This window comes from Aricia agestis, chromosome 5, assembly GCF_905147365.1.
Source record: "Aricia agestis chromosome 5, ilAriAges1.1, whole genome shotgun sequence".
NCBI classification, from domain to species: Eukaryota; Metazoa; Arthropoda; class Insecta; order Lepidoptera; family Lycaenidae; genus Aricia; species Aricia agestis.
Window position 1 is genome coordinate 8,438,715 of NC_056410.1, and position 19,489 is coordinate 8,458,203.

A 19,489-nucleotide genomic window follows, 5' to 3' on the forward strand; every position below is an offset into this window, starting at 1 on the left:
TAAACTCAGTTTAATTTCAATTGAATGTAAATTAATTAGTTTTGATTGATTGATGCATAACAAAATGTTTTAACTTTTATTTTATGAATTCAATTGTATCTAAAATCAGTGTTTATGATGTAACTATGTATTCTAGCATTGTTTGTTTAAAAAAATAGACTCATCGAGTTTCTTACGCCGGTTCTTCTCGGTGGGTGGGTCAGCGAACCGGTGGCAGGGACTTTATATTGACCAAAAACAATAAATAATCATATTCGTCAAAATTTTGTTTTTATTTGTTTTATAGTGTCGGATTTTTATGTTTCAAAGACTTTGTTTTTGTGAAAATTGTGTATTGTTATGTGAACTTAACTTAACAAACTCAGTTTTTACAAATTCAAGGTAATTGAAACATAAAAATCTGACAAGGATATCCTATCCCCATAATATCCTAATACACACATGCAAACATAAACGCACACATACACACCTGTAGAGTTTTATCGCCCCAATTTAAGATGGCGCTAGCTGTCGCATCAAATGTCAATTCGTGAGCCGTCAAACTCTTCTAAGACGCTTATCTGTCTACAAATATATACTAGTAATCTGTGCAGAAGATTGACAAAAATGCCGCAAACCAGAGCCTGCAGCACAGATTTTCCCGACTGCTAGGAAAGAAATAAATGTCTGCACTCTGCAGATAAAATACCCGTGATCCGCGTTGAATATAAAATCAATACGGTACTTACAGTTGGTGCGAAATAAATTGTTATCAAAGTATTTGCCTACAAATAAGCCAAGATGTCAGAATTAGCGAAAAATGTGAACAAAACTCAGGATGAGGTAATGTTTTATATTTATTTTACTATAATTTTAATATTAATTATTGTAGGTTGCTATTTGTTTTACTTTAATTTATAAATATCTTGCTCAAATTTTTGTTTCCAGTTTTTCTGTAATTTTCTTGTTTTAAGTAATTGTGCTAAATGAAAGATACTTATTCTTAGGGATTTCTATAAACTACTGTTATTTTTAATAATAAAAGGGATGTAACAATAAATGTATGCTCTGTTATGCTCTGTGACTGAAGCTTCTGTATAAAACAGTAGATTTATCCAGTCTGCTTCCTTAAAACAACAATATTTTGCAGTGAATCTTACTGCTGATGTAAATGTTTGTAATAAATAGGTTTTTACCATGTAAACTTGCTGTTGATGAATTTATTTATTTTTTACTTCTTTTCTTAATAACTTGAAAAAAAAACTTTGATTCAAAGTATGGTCCACTTTGAATATATACCACATACACTAAAGTCCTCAGCAAACTCTAGCAGCTTTATGCGAGATCGCAGACGGCACACTTTTTGTGTGATTAAGTCTGCGGAGCACATACAGTTAGCAAGGCCATGCCATGTCTGTCTGCCATCTGCAATCTCCCTATTTATCACTAAAAATAATATGCAACATTTTTACACATAAGTAAATGTGTAATTCTAATTGTTATCTTAAGCCCCAATTTCACCAACAACTGTTAAAGTTAACGCTCAAATTAGTATCATGTTACCTCTTTCGTTTTTCTTATGAATGAAAGAGAAGACTTGACATTTTAACAAGCTGTTAGCACTAACAGACGTTGGTGAAATTGGGGCTAAGTTGTATATTAATACTTATTTTATTTTGTTGTAGAAAATTTTAATGCCATATTATTATATAACACAAGTGCCAGGAAAGCAGATAAGAGGAAAGCTTACCAAAGCTTTCAATTACTGGTTAAAAGTCAGTAACGAGAAGTTGATGGCAGTAGCGGAGATTGTACAGATGCTACACAACTCCAGTTTGTTGTAAGTAATACTTCATAATAATGAAATAAATAAATAAAATATTTCTTCTAAATAAAAAACATGTAGTGATTTATTGTAGTTGGTTTTATACTGCAATAAATTAGTGTACAAATAATATATTTTAGAAGCTAATTAATAAAAAATATACTTTTTGTATGAGTATTAAGCTTATTATTAGCACCCTAAATTAGTATTATCATTTAGTTTTGTTACACCCTGTATATACAGTGTAAACTCCATGTAACGTCACTCTATTTAATGACAAACTCTCTAAAGCGTCGAAATCAATTGACTTTGGTTGGTTTAGCTTGTCTACCATATAATGGTACACTCTACAATCTACATAGCATCACTCCCACTCTCAATAACGTCAGCATTACAACAATTGAACAATAAAAAGTACCTTTTAAAATTACTAAAATTAGTAAAAACTGCACAGCTGTGTACGTTTTTTTGTCGCATTGTTATCCTAGCCCGCAATAAATTCGACTTTCGGCATCATGCATACAGAACTTTCTAAGAAATTAGTCCTTTTGTTTACAAATTGAGATTTATTGCACATGTAGGTTTTTTTTGGACCCTACTCCCTAACTAAAAATAAACTGTCATCTATTTGTTATCATAATATTCTCAGTTATAGTTACATAAACTTTCAAACTGTAAATATGGTTAGTAAAAGAAAATCACTGTATAATGACGAAAAAGTATTGATTTTTCTTCTCTCCATTTAACGACAACTCCATATAACGTCATAAAATGCACGGTCCCTTCAGTGTCGTTATATAGAGTTTACACTGTATGTAGTTGCCACATGGACTATTCCCCTTACTAATAAAAATATATTATGTATGTGGCATAATAATATAACTACTTAAGGTTTGTCATTGTATGTCACATGACTTTTCCTAAGTGCCAGACACAGACGAGCAGACTTTTTATAGTTATATTAAGAATTTTATGTAAGTATTTTAGCAACAAGTAAGTCACAGTGACAGTGTAGTGTAGATGCTGTTTTAGCGACCCAAATCTTAGTTCTCCCGTATTATCTTTAGCTTTAATATATTTAAATAACTTTTGAATCTGTAAATATTGTACATTACACATGAGGCAACATGTGCAACAATCAATTTTATGCTTTACTAGCTGTCCCGGCAAACATTGTTTTGCCATAAATAAAGTATTTCGCCCTTCGCCCATATTATTTTGTTGAAGTGACTAATTGAATGTGGCACCATGGCAACGTTCATCGCTATCCCGTCGCACAAACAATGGTCGCCGTCTGTCTCGAATTGTAATATGCACTTATCAATATAAAAAGTAGCCAGTAGCTGATTCTCAGACCTACTGAATATGCATATAAAATTTGGTAAAAATACGGCAACTAACATTGTATTTAGAAGTAATATACATTCGCTAAAAAGCTTGGCTGGGGCACTGCCAAGCCCCCAAATTTTGAGAAATAAAGTCTTTAACTATAAATATGCTAATTTTGGTTAATTACATATTTTTAATTTAAATTCACATTATAAGGTTATCAGATAATATGACTAATTTTGGTAATGTTCAACATTTGAAATATAACTTTTGACGTCATAATTATTTATTATTATTCATTTAAATTTAATTTAATAACATGCTAAACTTACTTATTTAAATTAGGTATTAAAATATTTATTAAAATTTCCATAATTATTTTTAACAATTTTGCTATATGAAGGTTGGCAGCAATAGCAATATTTTATATTACATAGTTGATAGTGTCTAAACACACCATGCCGAAGATACGCGGCCGAAGTTCGGCATGATTACACCTGCAATGTATTTTAAATTGCTGATGACTGATGACACACCATTCTGAAATTACGTCGCGTTATAGCGTACAGCCGAACTTCGGTCGAGCGTAAGTTCGGCAGCGATTCGGTGCTTAAGTTTTTTTTCGGCGTCAATTCGGCGGCGTTCGAGACACTGATTACTCAGACAATGTTACGCAACTGAATTTCTGCCGCGTAATTTCGGCTCTTATCGTGTGTCATAGTCAGACTCTACGGTCTTACCACAAAATATTTAAACTTTGGGAACAGGTTCTTACGATATTCTATACTATACAATATACATGACTGCATACATAATTTCCTATAGGTATTATATTCCTATAAAGGTAGAGTGAAGCCACATTGCTACCTTGGCCCTTGCACTGCGAACGGTGCGGCAGCGGTGCAACCCGCTGAGGTTTTACGATACTTATTAGATAATTATTTTATGATTTCAGCGTTGCGTTCGTCAAACGCAGTGTGATTTATATGTATAACTAGCTGTTGCCCGCGACTTCGTCCGCGTGGACTTCAGTTTATAGCGCGCGATGTCAACAAAATTGGTGTCAAAAGATTTTATTAGAAAAAACCCTGATCAACAAAACCTTAAATCAAAACAGCTGCGTGCACATAATATTTCATTTATTTATTTAAATTTAACTTCATATTGTATGCAGATACGCATTGTTGACACAGATGAACGTTACAAATATGCACTCTAAAAACATAACCCTCCTGATACAGTCGGTTTAAAAATGCCTAGTCAACCAATTTGTATTACACAATAGAAGCAGTTTAATAAGCAATCCATTTAGTTCGTGAACGTCTTTAACTCACCCTCGGTTAAATTGAGATTAATTTGGTGCGTCATTGTTTCATCACAGACAACTGCACTGGATACGATTGTAGCCATCTAGTTCATTAGTCAGTTAATTGAACGAATGTGTTCAACACACGCCTCTTTAAAATTTTGTTCCAGGCACTACAGCATTACAGTCTTCAGTATTTGAACCGTGGTTATTCGTTTTGAAAATACCGTATAAATAAATCGGATGCAAAGCCTTTTTTTATCTACGATTAGGGTCGTCATGTTTAAAAAAAAAACAGGAAAACAATAACCCAGTACGAACGCTTGAAAACCACGGATAGGCCTGGAGATACTGACACAAAATTCTTGGTCATTTGTACCAGTATGGCGGTTTTACAGGGGTATAATTACGTAAAGGCAAAAAGGAAAATGATGGTCATAGCGCTCGCACAAGCAGCCCAAACGCGTGTGCGTTAATCGAACGTGTCGGATAAATAACGAGTGTCGAACGATTTGTTCCACAAAAATGCTTGTATTTTCAGATAGTCGAAAAAAAATATTAGTAGGCGAAAGCGTAATGCCATACTTGTCGGGTGCGGCTTACAGCCCGCCATACCGACGCGAATACGTTAATTTTAATAAAAAAATTGAACCATTAGTACCAGGCTAATTTTTGCATAGCTAATCATCGTCGAGTTGCCATGAAAATCACCTTGCCATACTTTTCCGACAGGCCGCCATACCACTTGCAAAGGTGAATTTTTTTTTCACCAAACAATGTGTACCACCCTGAAACTTTCTTTAACAGTTCCCTGTATGATCAATGATCATAATTAATAGGAGCCTGATAATGAATGATCAAGAATTTTGTCTCAGTATCTCCAGGCCTAGTAGGCCTATGTCCTAATCGTGTCAGACTGCTGTCATATGACACGATATAGCTGTCATTATCATGTCGATAATATACCTAGGTACCTATTTGACGCCATAGACGGCTACATAGCGGCACCTGCAAGCTTAGAATGGCCACAGACCACAGTAGAGATACGAAAGTCATAATATTTCCTTTGTTTATACATCACTTTGTCTACTTTGCAGTAAGAATAAACCTTTCTATGGCGACCATGCTAAGCCTGCAGGTGGCAAATAGAATATCAAACACCCTCATTCGAATGTGTGTCGTGACAGGGTGGACGACATCCAGGACAACTCGATCCTACGGCGTGGCATCCCGGTGGCGCACTCCATCTACGGCATCGCCAGCACCATCAACGCCGCCAACTACGCCATGATCATTGCGCTCGAGAAGACGCTGCAGCTGGGACATCCGCTGGTGAGTTTTTTCTCTATCATACATTGGTCCACCACACATTCCCTGCTGCTGCTGTAAGCTGGGACCGATAGCGGTAACCAATCACGAAAAACCCTACGATGTGATCTCAGGGGTGCCAGAGGGACGTGCTCAATTGCTTTGGGACCCGCAACAAAATTAATCATAAGAAAGATAAGATAATCTCGGAATCGGCTCCAACGATTTTCATGAAATTTAGTATATACTGGGTTTCGGGGGCGATAAATCGATCTAGCTAGGAATCATTCAATCATGAAAATGTCATTTTATTCGTGTTTTATCGAATACCGAGCAAAGCTCGGTCAAATAGCTAGTTCTTTATAATATGCCAATTACAAGCTCTTATCATAAGGGCCTTATATCTGACTTAACTGTGATGTTACCCAGTAACCTATAACAGACTAAACTACCTCCTTGGCATGTCTTGCTGCTATCAAATTGCAGTACAGTTTAACCCTGTATCATTTAAAATACTATGTTACTTTACACATTCGGGACGTCACAGACTGATTCTGCACCTGATTCTTGTGGCGCATTTTATCTAGAATTTTATGTCATGAGTTCATGACCTATGAGGAAAACTGTCCAGTCCTGTGGTCCAGCCACTTTTAAGAATGTTTGAATTGACGAATTATGAAAATACCAAACGCAGCAGTACATGATTTGTAGCGATTTTCCTGTAAATTTTTCCATACAAAATTCTTGTAGGTAATTTTTTTCCCCTAAAATAGCATGTAAATAAGTTATTATAAATTAAGTAAAATTCCTACGAACGGTATCTTCGTGACAGAGTAATGCTTGCTTCGTTTAAATTATCGTTATAGCTCCTAATTTTCAGGCGACGACGGTGTACACCGAGCAACTACTAGAGCTGCATCGCGGGCAGGGCATTGAGATCTACTGGCGGGACAACTTCCAATGCCCTTCCGAGGAGGAGTACAAAGAGATGACTATGAAAAGTAAATATTTTGATCCCCTTAGGGCCCCACACATAACTGCGAATTCGCATCGCATCGAAAATATCTGTGAGAAAATCCCTACTAATATTATAAATGCGAAAGTGTGTCTGTCTGTCTGTCTGACTGTCTGTTACCTCTTCACGCCTAAACGGCTGAACCGATTGGGCTGAAATTTGGTACAGAGATACTTTGAGTCCCGGGAAAGGACATAGGATACTTTTTATCCTCGAAAAATGTACGGTTCCCACGCGATAAACTAATTTTGGCGCAACGGAGTTGCGGGCGTCATCTAGTTCATAATAAAAATGACATTACGATGCGATGCGATGCGAATTCGCAGTTTTGTGTGGGAGCCCTTAGACCAGGGATGGCGAACCTATCCTTATCAACGTGCCACTTTTCTAAATAATTCTTTAGTGATGTCATAGACGTGCCATCAAATATTTTTTGCTTTGTAATCCTGACGCGTATTTCTAAATATAATGCCTCAAGCCTTGGCACTTTTGTAGAATAATCACTTTAATAACTTTGTTATCAGTAGCGTGTTCATATTATGTCTTTTATGTGCCATTGGTTCGCCATCCCTGCCTTTGACCCATTACACTTCACTTCACAATTCAATTCATCGTAATTCGTAACTGAATACCTACTTGCATCAGCGTGAATAAAGTTGGATATTACCCTCGTTCTATGTATGTATGAAGAAGGAAACATAGTTTATGTGTGTGCCTTCACTTTGGAAGGGATAAGCATAGGATTGGCGCGACAGCATAGCACAGCAAGCTATATGACTAATATAGCTTGTATATACATGACTAATAGCTTGAAGCAGGTTCTAACGATACCATGCAAAACTACATACATAATTCCTAGCTAATATACAGGGTGTAACAAAACTAAGTGATAATACTTAAGGCTGTGTATGTGTTCCTTATAGAGAGTTTACTGTGAAAGTAGCAGTGCTGAAAGAGAAAAAAATCACTTTTGAATGGGCACGCGCCCCAGCGACACGAGTTTCCCCAAACAAAAGTGAAAAAGAAATTTTGGTCTTTCAGCGCTGCTACTTTCACAGTGAACTCACTACTATATATCTCTATACTCAATACACAGAGGAACACGTACACACCTTAAAGTATTATCACTTAGTTTTGTTACACCTTGTATAAAATACTCGTGTCACAGTGTTTGTACGCGAACTCCTCCAAAATGGCTCAACCGATTTTAATGAAAGCTTATACATTCGTTAGGCCTGAGAATAAGATTTTATCTACTTTTTATTCGACCTATTCGACCTTAGTTTCAACGACATTAGGAGTATTAGGACTACTACCTATATTTTGTAAAAAAATATTGACTTTATCATATTTTTTTCAACTCTTGTCTCTGGGACTCAGCTGATCTCAGACTGGCCGTGTAAGCATTGCCTAATAGTATCTAAGATTCAATAAAAAAAAAAACTATAATCCATTTTCAATTTGTCACCTTGTTGTCAACAGACTTCAACCATAAATAAAAGAGTATAATTCGTATGTATAGGCTTGTCACTCAAAAATCTGTCATTTTTCCTAGTGTGTGTGTTGTAGTGTGTGTAATGTTTTATTTGTTAAAAAAATTTATGATAAAAGCTACGAATAATAAAAACTAAGGAAAAGTAACTCCGTCAAAAAACATGCTCCACAATTATACTTGTCAAAAAAGTGTACCTTAGGTACATATTTCAATATATTTGCAATATTTAGGTGGCCTTGAGCGGTATAAAGGCTGACGTGACATGACAGTTCGAAAGAAACCAAATTTAAAACGGTAATAGTATGGGCGTTACGTTTCCTTAGTTTTTATTGTTCGTAGGATAAAAGCATAATTTCAAAATAATATTAGCTCTATGCACTCCTTCACCATATAAACTATAACTGTTCAAAATTTCATTCACCTACGTTTCCTCATTTTTCGTCAAAAAGGAAACAAAGTTTTTGGCTCACGTATTAATATATAGATAGATATTGATACTAGAAATAATTTACATGTCAAAACAACTTTTGCCGGATCAACTAGTCAATATATGAAACGTTTTCAGAGACCGGTGGTCTCTTCATGCTGGCTATCCGACTGATGCAGTTGTTCAGCGAGAACAAGTCTGACTTCACCAAGCTGTCCTCCATCCTCGGCCTGTACTTTCAGATGAGAGACGACTACTGCAACCTCTACTCCCAGGAGGTAAGTCACTTGTTACGTCACATCACAAGGGCGAGAAGTCAGTCCCTGTTTTCGAATGAGGGTTTTCGATATACCATTGTCCATTTGCCACCAGCTGCCTTAGCATAGCGTTGCCCAGTCGATTCTTCGAAGAAAAATAATGGCAGTTTCTTTCCATGTCCAAATTTCTTTTTCCCGAGCATAGCGCTACTCATCGGCTCGGGTTTCAAGAAAACTTTCTTATTTTGAATGCCATGCTGAGAAAGGTAGAAAACTGACAGTTTTTCCGGTAAATCTGTCAAAGTTTAGATTGTTTCGTATGTCTACTGACGACATGCTCGGCAGCAGACGGACGGTAGGGTTTTTCGTGTCAAATGTCGTATCAGACATATTATGACAGCTATATCGTGACATAATATGACAACTGTTTAGATAGACCGATAGACCTCGGATAGATGTATTCCCTTTTAAAAGGCCGGCAACACACCTGCAGCTCTTCTGATGCTGCGAGTGTCCATGGGTGACGGAAGTTGCTTTCCATCAGGTGACCCGTTTGCTCGTTTGCCTCCTTATTTCATAAAAAAAAACAATAAATAAAAACTGATTATTATTTCATTACATCGTGATGTGATGTATAAGTCTTTCAGTCAGCTGGAAAGGCTTTTGGTGGACCGCGTACGAGTTATCCGCTTTGCAATTATCAAAATCTGGTTGTCAGAAAGCAAAAAAAAATGAACAAGGACTTACGGTACCTGTCTCTTTCACTAACATTGCTATCTCGGTCTTGACGCAGACATGTGACAAAAATCCTTAAAAAGGTTTGTGACTGAAAGCGACAAGTAGCTTTAAGGGTTGATTCAGACCACAACGCGACGCGTAGATGCATTTCTAAATTAGTATGGATTTGACAGATTCGCAAGACGTCTGACGCAATTGAAATCTGTCAAATCCATACAAATTTAGAAATGCATCTACGCGTCGCGTTGCGGTCTGAATTGACCCTAAGCCGTTATTGACTCGCTGTTCGGTGACTTTAGTAAGGATGTAAATGTTTTTATTACACGTTACAGTACTCAGAGAACAAGAGCTTCTGCGAAGATCTGACGGAGGGCAAGTTCAACTTCCCCATCATACACGCCATTAAAAACAACAAGGAGGACAACCAAGTTATTCGTATCCTTTAAAATAATAGAGTAAAACGTTTCTAGCCAAACACAACATGAATTTCAAGTGCGCGGTCCAAAAGGATTGACGCGATCAAAAATTATTAAGTAACTACATTATACTAGAAAATGCCTGCAATGCTCTTATCATATTCATTATTATATTTAATTGACGAAAAATATTTAGCCGACTAATAAGTTTGCTGATAATTTTTGCATACAAGATGTTATGATATTAACATTTAAGTAACTACATTATACTAGAAAATGCCCGCAATCCTCTTATCATATTCATTATTATATTTAATTGACGAAAAATATTTAGCCGACTAATAAGTTTGCTGATAATTTTTGCATACAAGATGTTATGATATTAACATTTTTTCGTGTTTCCTTACCCCTTAATTTACATTGTTTTTGCAACTCGTGTATCTATCGCCCGTAACGTTAAAAAAATATTTACTTTATACAGGCTGTAACAAAATTATAGTTTGTGCGTTTTATGATGATATGCGTGACACATTATAATTGACAATAGTAGGGAAGTTACCTAACAAAAATTAATCGATAGTTTAAAAATATCGAATCACTTCGTAAAGGAATTGCAATCAATCAAATTATCGATTTCGTACTGACATTTCAGTGGTGCCGGCGATTTAAGATGGCCGCCCTTTTTATCGATTTGATTTCGATTCAACAGTGTCAATCTCTATTGACATAAGTTCATTTTCATGCATCTGACATTTTTCAAATGTTTTCGTAACAATAATTTTATACTCCTATTTCACAGTTAGTATTTATAATTTTATATTAATAAGTTAGCATTTAGCAGCATTTCATTTTTATTCATTTATAATTATAGGAAACATTTGTTTTTGTATGACGGAATATAATTTATTACATTTTGATTTTTTTTGTTTTCTTGTAAAAAAACCCGTAGCAAGGAATATGAAAACTGTCACCCATATCATCTTTTAACGCACAAACTATAAGTGATAATATTTTAGGGTGTGTATGTATCCCCTATATAGAAATAATAATAACTGCCACACCGGTTTCGGTGACGGTGGCTGGTTTCATTGAAAGCAGGCTAGTTACGCAGGAGTAATTTTATAGTGCCCAAGTATGTGCGCAGTACACAAGAGCTTTTCTATTCCTTTACTCTCATAACCCAGTGGGACGGAAGACCGACACGACTGGCGGGAGATCAGGCGCAGGACCGACTTTTTACATGCCCATCCGACGCATGGATCATCTTACTTGTCAGACAAGCAGGTGATCTGCCTGCATTGTCCTAACCAAACTTGGAAATAACATGTTTCCAACGTGGGAATCGAACCCACGACCTCCGAGTCAAGAGCCGCGCTCTAAACCACTGGACCACGGAGGCGGATCTTATATAGAGTTGACTGAAAAAGCAACTTTTTTTTGTGATTTTTATCACACACGTATCACACACCCTAAAGTATGTATTATCACTTAGTTTTGTTACATCCTGTATATATTTTACGCAAGCCAGCAGCTGTTATGTTCTTAATCTATGGTCAAAGAACAAAGGGATAGTAATAGTATTGTTATCAACGAGATTAGGCTCAACTAACACTGGCGCGGTGTCGAAGCGACGCGACACGTTATAATAATTTTCCGCCTACAACATATTCATGTCTCATCATCATCATCATCATATCAGCCTATAGTCGTCCACTGCTGGACATATTCATGTCTATTGTTATATTATTAAAGAAACAAAACAAACTTAATCTGCTATGCCATAATGTACTATCGAGGAAATTGATTTCTAGGCAGTTGATAGACCAACGTCATTTGGTCGGATCGTGTCAGTTCAATGTTAATTGTGATCTGTCGGCTGGGTTTGACGTAACGTGACCAAACTACGTAGGTCCCCCATCTGCCTAGGAATCAACTTCTCAACAAGTCTTCTCAGTACAAGTTTCTGATATGCCAGTGTGAGTTGAGCCTAACTTTTGATTACCTATGCTTTTTTTTTTCTTAATGAAATAAGGGGGCAAACGAGCAAACGAGTCACCTGATGGAAAGCAACTTCCGTTGCCCATGGACACTAGCAGCATCAGAAGAGCTGCAGGTGCGTTGCCGGCCTTTTAAGAGGGAATAGGGTAATAGGGGAGGGTAGGGAAGGGAATAGGGGAGGGTAGGGAAGGGAAAAGGGTAGGGGATTGGGCCTCCGGTAAACTCACTCACTCGGCGAAACACAGCGTAAGCGCTGTTTCACGCCGGTTTTCTGTGAGCCCGTGGTATTTATCCGGTCGAACCGGCCCATTCGTCCCGAAGCATGGCTCTCCCACGTCACATACTCGTATAAACTTCATATTATGCGATCATCAGATAATATTCTGAGCGGCACCAGACATTCTCCGTCAGCGCACGCGCGACGTGGAGGTGAAGAAGTACTGCATCAGCCTGCTGGAGCGGTACGGCAGCTTCCAGTACACGCGCGACAGACTGCAGGAGCTCGACGATGACGCCAGAGCTGAGGTACTAAGATACTGATACTAATACCCGTTATCATACCAGCGGTTGGCGAACGGTTTCGCCAAGATAAACGCCGCGGTTGCGCACCGAGGACGTGGCGGATACGTATCGTACTCAACGTTTTTAACGCGTGTTTGCACCGAATTTACAAAGCACAGAACGATGCTATCTCGTTGCGCGTCCGCGACGTATTCGAGACGCATGCGTGGCGAGTTCGTTGAACGCCCGAAGAAAAACGCCGCGGTTGCGCACCAAGGACGTGGCGGATACGTATCGTACTCAACATTTTTAACGCGTGTTTGCACCGAGTTTACATAGCACAGAACGATGCTATCTCGCTTCGCGTCCGCGATGTATTCGAGACGCATGCGCGGCGGCTTCGGTGAACGCCCGCGACGTATTCGCTGCGTGCCCGTATCGTCTCGAAGCCGCTCGCCAACCGCTAGTATGATAAGGCCCTAAAGGCTCTTAAGAAAAATTTAATGGAGATGTCCTACCACCGATTACATTACGAACGTCGGAAATTCGGGCCGATTATTATGGGCCGTGCACAACTTTAATATCGCTTGGTGAAATTAGGTTTGGAGTAACTTTTTGTTAACAGAAAGAGGTAAAGGCCCATAGCAGTAAAGTTGTTTTTTTTTTAAGAAATAAGGGGGCAAACGAGCAAACGGGTCACCTGATGGAAAGCAACTTCCGTCGCCCATGGACACTCGCAGCATCAGAAGAGCTGCAAGTGCGTTGCCGGCCATTTAAGAGGGAATAGGGTAATAGGAGAGGGTAGGGAAGGGAAGGGAAGGGAATAGGGGAGGGTAGGGAAAGGAATAGGGTAGGGGATTGGGCCTCCGGCAAACTCACTCACTCGGCGAAACCCAGCGCAAACGCTGTTTCACGCCGGCTTTCTGTGAGAATGTGGTAGTTGTCCGGTCGAGCCGGCCCATTCGTGCCGAAGCATGGCTCTCCCACGTATGAAATATAATAAACGAGCTTTTGCCCGCGGCTTCGCTAGCGTTAAGAAGTATTATTGTATACAAACTTTCATCTTCTATTTGAACCCCTTGGGGTTGGAATTTATCAAAATCTTTCTTAGCGGATGCCTACCTGCATGCCAAATTTCAGCCCGATCCGTCCAGTGGTTTGGGCTGTGCGTTGATAGATCACTGTGTCAATCAGTCAGTCAGTCACCTTTGAGTTTTATATATATAGATATGATTCATAGGTAAATGGCTGATGGCATGGCCTTTTACCTTACTAATAAAAAAGTTACACAACCATAAGGACGAAGCCAAACGAGCGTAATTTGTAAGTTGTGAGTCGCAGAATTTCGGTCCGGCAGAATTCTGCTGCATTCAGTTTCATACAAAAGCCCTGTTTTATTTACACGGCGACTCAAAATTGGACAGCAACAGAATAAAATGCACTCGTCTGGCAGCCCAACAAATTTCTGCGACAGAAATTCCCCGACTCACAACTCACAAAATTACGCTCGTGTGGCAGTCCAACAGAATTTCTGCTGGGCAGAATTCTGCCCAGCAGCAATTCTGCGACTCACAACTCACAAATTACGCTCGTTTGGCTTCACCCTTACTAATAAAAAAGTTACACAACCATAACCCTTACACTTGATCCGAATTTCTGCGGTTCGTAATGTAACTGGTCGAGGTCTGTCTCGCTTTCACGCCAAAACTATCGAACCGATTGTAATGAAATTTTGTATACATATAGTCTAAAGCCTGAGAAAGGACATAGGCTACTTTTTTACTGGAAAAAAGCGTTGTAAGGAGGTGAAAATGCGTAAATTTGTTCAAATTAAGTTAGTTCTAAAAATTCATAATAGATGGCGCCGTGCGTCTCCTACATCGCGCTAACGCTTGCCCAAAAGTCTTTCTATAAGAAGTGGTATTATCTTACATTCGATTTTCGGTTTTTTTTTTCAATTGTTATTTCTTTTTTACGTTATTTAATAAATCAATACTTTATCTATGCAGTGACGTAACCTTAAATCTATCAATGATAAATAGTTTATGGGTAAAGTTGTGTAATTGGGGGGCTAAATAAGCCTAAAAATTTGGCATAAAATATAAAGTTTTATTAAACAAATTGAAATATTATGTGCACACTGCACAGCTGTTTTGATTTAAGGGATACTTACCAGGGTTTTTTTTATAAAAGCTTTTGACACCAATATTGTTGATATCGCGCGCTATAATGAAGTCCACGCGGACGAAGTCGCAAGCAACAGCTAGTAATTAATAAAAACATTTCGTTATGAACGTAATATTAATGCAATATTTAATTTCGTTTTCAATGTAGTATACCTTGTATCTTTTGTTATACCAATTTTTTGTTAATTTAAAATAATTGCTAAATAATATACAAGAAAAACAACCAACATTAATTAAATTTTTAGACATACATACAAAATTCACCCCATTGACCTCTGTTGAGTCGTTGAACTTCGTTGACCTTCAAATTGATTTAATGCACAGGTTGGATCATCTCAATTCATCATTTTGTAAAGTTTTTCTAATGTTGTTATGTTATTGAGCTTGAAGCAAATGCTAATTTGTTTCGATAAGAAATAAATAATCGCTTATTTTATGATATAAAAAATATATGAAATAAATGATTTTTATTATTTAGGGACCTATTAGACAGCTCATAATTCGACTATATACCAGAGTTTTTTATGAAACAATACTATTAAAACAAACTCCTGTATTAAAAATAAATATTAGTAGGTATATTATCTGAATGTGAAAGGATTGAGGCCTTTTGTCAAATATTTATCTTACCTTATATCTTTAAACGAGCAATTCTTGTATATATATATATATATATATATATAATTGGAATCTCGGAATCGGCTCCAACGATTTTCATGAAATTTAGTATATAGGGGGTTTCGGGGGCGATAGGCGATAAATCGATCGAGCTAGGAATTATTTTTAGAAAATGTCATTTTATTCGTGTTTTATTGAATACCTAGCGAAGCTCGGTCAAACAGCTAGTTAGTGTACGATTTTTAATGCACAAATTTGAAATGGCATCGATATCAAATCATCGGCGTACAAGAGGCAGTTACAGCATAACATTTTAATCAAGTCATTGATAAATATTACAATATATAGGTATACCGTATAGTAATTAGAAAATGCTGTCTTATTCTTTCAGATCAAACGTCTCGGCGGTAATCCACATTTAGAAGAACTACTAGACGAGCTGCTGACCTGGAGACGGCCCAACACCAACAACAATTGAAGCGATTTGATAATTCCTTCGCGTTAACTTATTATTTAACTGTCAACGTTGCTAATAATTGCTCTCGGCAGTCTTCGTTGCCGCAAATGATAGACATGACATACCTTCGGTAAGGCAGGGGCGGACGATGTTTTTTATTTATTTATTATGGCAGCAAACAGTCATACACTTAAACATGACATAAAAAGAACAACAAAAAATTAAAGACCTACAATAAATTGATTATTATAAAATACATTAGGGAGTTACAAAGTGATTGGTATGCACTGAAATAACAGTAATAATAATAATAATCATCATCAAAGATGAGTAAAGATTACTTAAACATAGGAAATAAGAATAATTATTTAAGGGAATGTCTAGCATTTGTGACCCCGTCTTACCGAAGATGCAATTATTGCGACTTCGATTGCCGAATGCTGTTTTGATTTTGGTTATACAGTTAGTTATTGTATTACTTTACAAACATTTATTAGTCAGATTGTGTTACGGCGTTCTATATTACATCTGCAAGATGAGTCGTGTAGGGACCCTTAAAGTCTAAGACAAGGACAAGATATTATTATGGTGCTCGTATGTGAGGTCTTAACTGAGCGTTTGCTGTATGTAGTCTTCGCTCATCTTCAGAGCCTTCGCGCATCTTCATCTGAGCCGCAAAAATAGGGGCGGCATAGCCATCCACTACCCAAGTTAGAGAATTTTACCTTCCAATCCTCAGATTGAATAGTGGAAATAAATATGGGCGGCGAAAATGATATTTGCTATAGTGAGATCGGGCCCTGCTTATCTTAGTCCCTAGCGCCAACCCGTTTTAAAGTATCTGTCTGAATGAAGTATCTGTCTCGTTCTTTGTAGTTCTGAAAGAGATGATATTATATTTCAGCAAACATACAAACGGTTTATCAACCAAACCATTTATTTATTGATTAGAAAAACCCCAAACTGGCGCAAGTGGGCAAATTCAATTTTTTTAGGGCTTTACAATAAGTTTGTCAATCTTTATAATTTAATTCAAAGGTGATCTTTTACTGGGCAATTTTAACTAATGTGTTAAAAGCGTGATTGTTGCATTTATGTTAATATTTCTATTGTCGTTCATTGTTTTTTCAGAGCGCCATTCGAAACCTGTAAAAGTGATATTTCCCGTTAAAAAAGTTTCTTAATCATGGTTAAGAAATCACGTTTAAACTCTTAGCCCGGGCGCGCACTAGCGGTCAAACCGCAGCGGCCAGGTCGTGACGGCCATCGAGATAATCACTTTAGTATGAAATCGCCATAGACCACGCGTACCTGGCCGCACGGCGGCCAGCGGCCACACCATACTTTCGATGGCCGCCGCGACCTGCCCGCTGCGGCCTGGCCGCTAGTGCGCGTCTGGGCTAAAGGTATCGTTCCGGTCAACGCGGCAAGCAACCGTGGAAGACAAAAATTAAAATAAAATGCCCCTTTATGACATAGGCTATAAGTTTCATTTTCTATCGACATTGGTCTAGCGATCCGTGCCGCCGCTGCTTTATAGAGCACAATGCGATGGCGAATAGCCTATGTCATAAAGTGGCATTTTATTTGAATATTTGTCGGTCGCAGCCGCGTGCCGCATTGATCGAAAAGCCTCTCTAATCATTGTGGCATTTATAAATGTAAAAACAATGCAATTGTATGTTACTGTCATATCGTAATAATTATTTTAAGGCTTAAAGCCGTTGCGACTGTTATGCTTAATTATTTTATTTACAGTTTATCAATTATTAAGATATTTAGTATTTACTGTTAAATATTGTAAAGCAGACCATACACGACCTGTCCATTTGGAATGGCAGTCCATGCCCTTTTTGTCATTTATTTTATCCAACATTAATTATTAAAAATTATTTTATGTAACATTAATGCAGCCTCGTTCAATAGGAAATATTACGCAAAAGTCAGAGCAGAGGGCGCCACGTGCATATACTGTGAATAATCAGATCAAAATCCGACATGTTCCACCCGTCATATTTGAATATTGACAGAAAAATTGTCAAACGTCGCACAAAACTTTTTGTTCATTGTCTATGCTGGTGCTGCCTCTAGCATGAAAACATTGCAGTTACATAGTATATTTCCTATTAAGCCCGTTTCCCATCGCAGCAAAATAGTATTCTTCTATACATTTAACAAACGTTTAAAATTCTATGCTGGTATAATATTTCATGAGAATGCAATTTGTAGTTTTCACATGAAAGGTAAACGTGGGACTCCATTTTGAAGGCAGTCTCATATTAAAGGACGACGTTTTTACCATTTACAAAATAATATTGGACTGCGAACATTCCATTTGGATTGACGGGCTGCTCGTGTACCCTTCTTTAGTAATATATTTTCATTAGGGCGGTCTGATTTTAAACGCTATACATATTTTAATTTCTATTTTATTAGGTACCAAAGGAATTTGTCGAAGAGTAAAATGGGTAATTTCAAAATGTTTTGTTTTTAAATTTAAATAAAATTCGGATGTAAAACTTCCATATGTGGTAGACTATAAAGTTAAAATTATAATTGTGTTGTTAAATTGTTGTAGGATGCCCATTAAAATTGTAAGATGTTTTGAGTTTTCTGACGTCTCGTTTTTGTTTCCTATTATTTTATAACATAGGACGCTAGTGGTTAGGGATTTTTTGCTACCAGTACTTCGCTTTTTACGCTTGTATTATGAGTTATGACTAATAATAGTTATATTATTTAACTATTATTCGTACTGTTATTTATATTGTCATTTTTATTAACATACTCGCTTTGTACTTAAAATTATTTAAGTCGGCGTATACTTAAGTAGGAACAAAAATACGAAAACTAGAAACCAAATTGAAAATTATGTTCTCGTTTTTTTATATGATTTATTAATAAATTTTTATTTTGTTCGTATTTTTTGTTTTCTTTTTATTTTGTAGTATTAAATACGGCACAGTGCCATAATTTATCGTGTGAAAGGTAAAATTTTATTTGACACAATAAAGGAACACGTAAATATTATAATTATTAGGTATATAACTCTATAAAACCTGCAAAGTTATTTAAAACGTGTTATATCTTATATGTTTGGAGTACCTACGCTTATGCAAGTTTTTAGTGATTTTAATTATGCAACTTCAGTTTATATTTAAAGTTTTGTTCATCGCAAACATGATATTTATATAGATTATTATCTGTAAAGAAAAACTATAATTTATGTTTTCATAGATACAAAATATGGATATCTACTGAATTTATAAAATGTCTTCCAACCATGACAATAATGTACTTAGTTTAAAATACCAAATAGACAGCATTTTATAACTCTTGGCGTGTTAATGGTAGAAGTAGGGCATAGGTTGTTTTTGCTTGTAGGGACTAGAAAATGATATTATATTAGTTCTAATAGTTGCCATTTCAATTTTGCCAGCTTACTATAGTCGCTGTTTGTCTATAGCTTCACAATTTATCATTCAACTAAGCTTACAATAATGATTCTTATACATATTATAGGCGAATCGTAATAGTAATAAACAATATAATATACGTACACATTTAAACAAAGTGCCTCTAAGAAAAACCAAACACTGCCAGTGATATCACTGCTCGATTAAAATTAATCAGA

The 19,489-nt window shown here is 36.8% G+C and overlaps 1 protein-coding gene across 1 annotated transcript; it reads left to right on the forward strand.

Annotated features, from left to right (window-relative positions):
- The first annotated feature begins 602 nt into the window (after positions 1-602).
- Positions 603-16,084, forward strand: LOC121726847 (geranylgeranyl pyrophosphate synthase). Its single transcript, XM_042114448.1, has 8 exons — positions 603-822; positions 1,665-1,819; positions 5,627-5,771; positions 6,628-6,748; positions 8,823-8,962; positions 10,012-10,114; positions 12,491-12,618; positions 15,790-16,084. Exons 1-8 carry the CDS (start codon positions 781-783, stop codon positions 15,874-15,876), a joined length of 921 nt encoding a protein of 306 aa, XP_041970382.1. The 5' UTR covers positions 603-780; the 3' UTR covers positions 15,877-16,084.
- Positions 16,085-19,489: the final 3,405 nt, after the last annotated feature.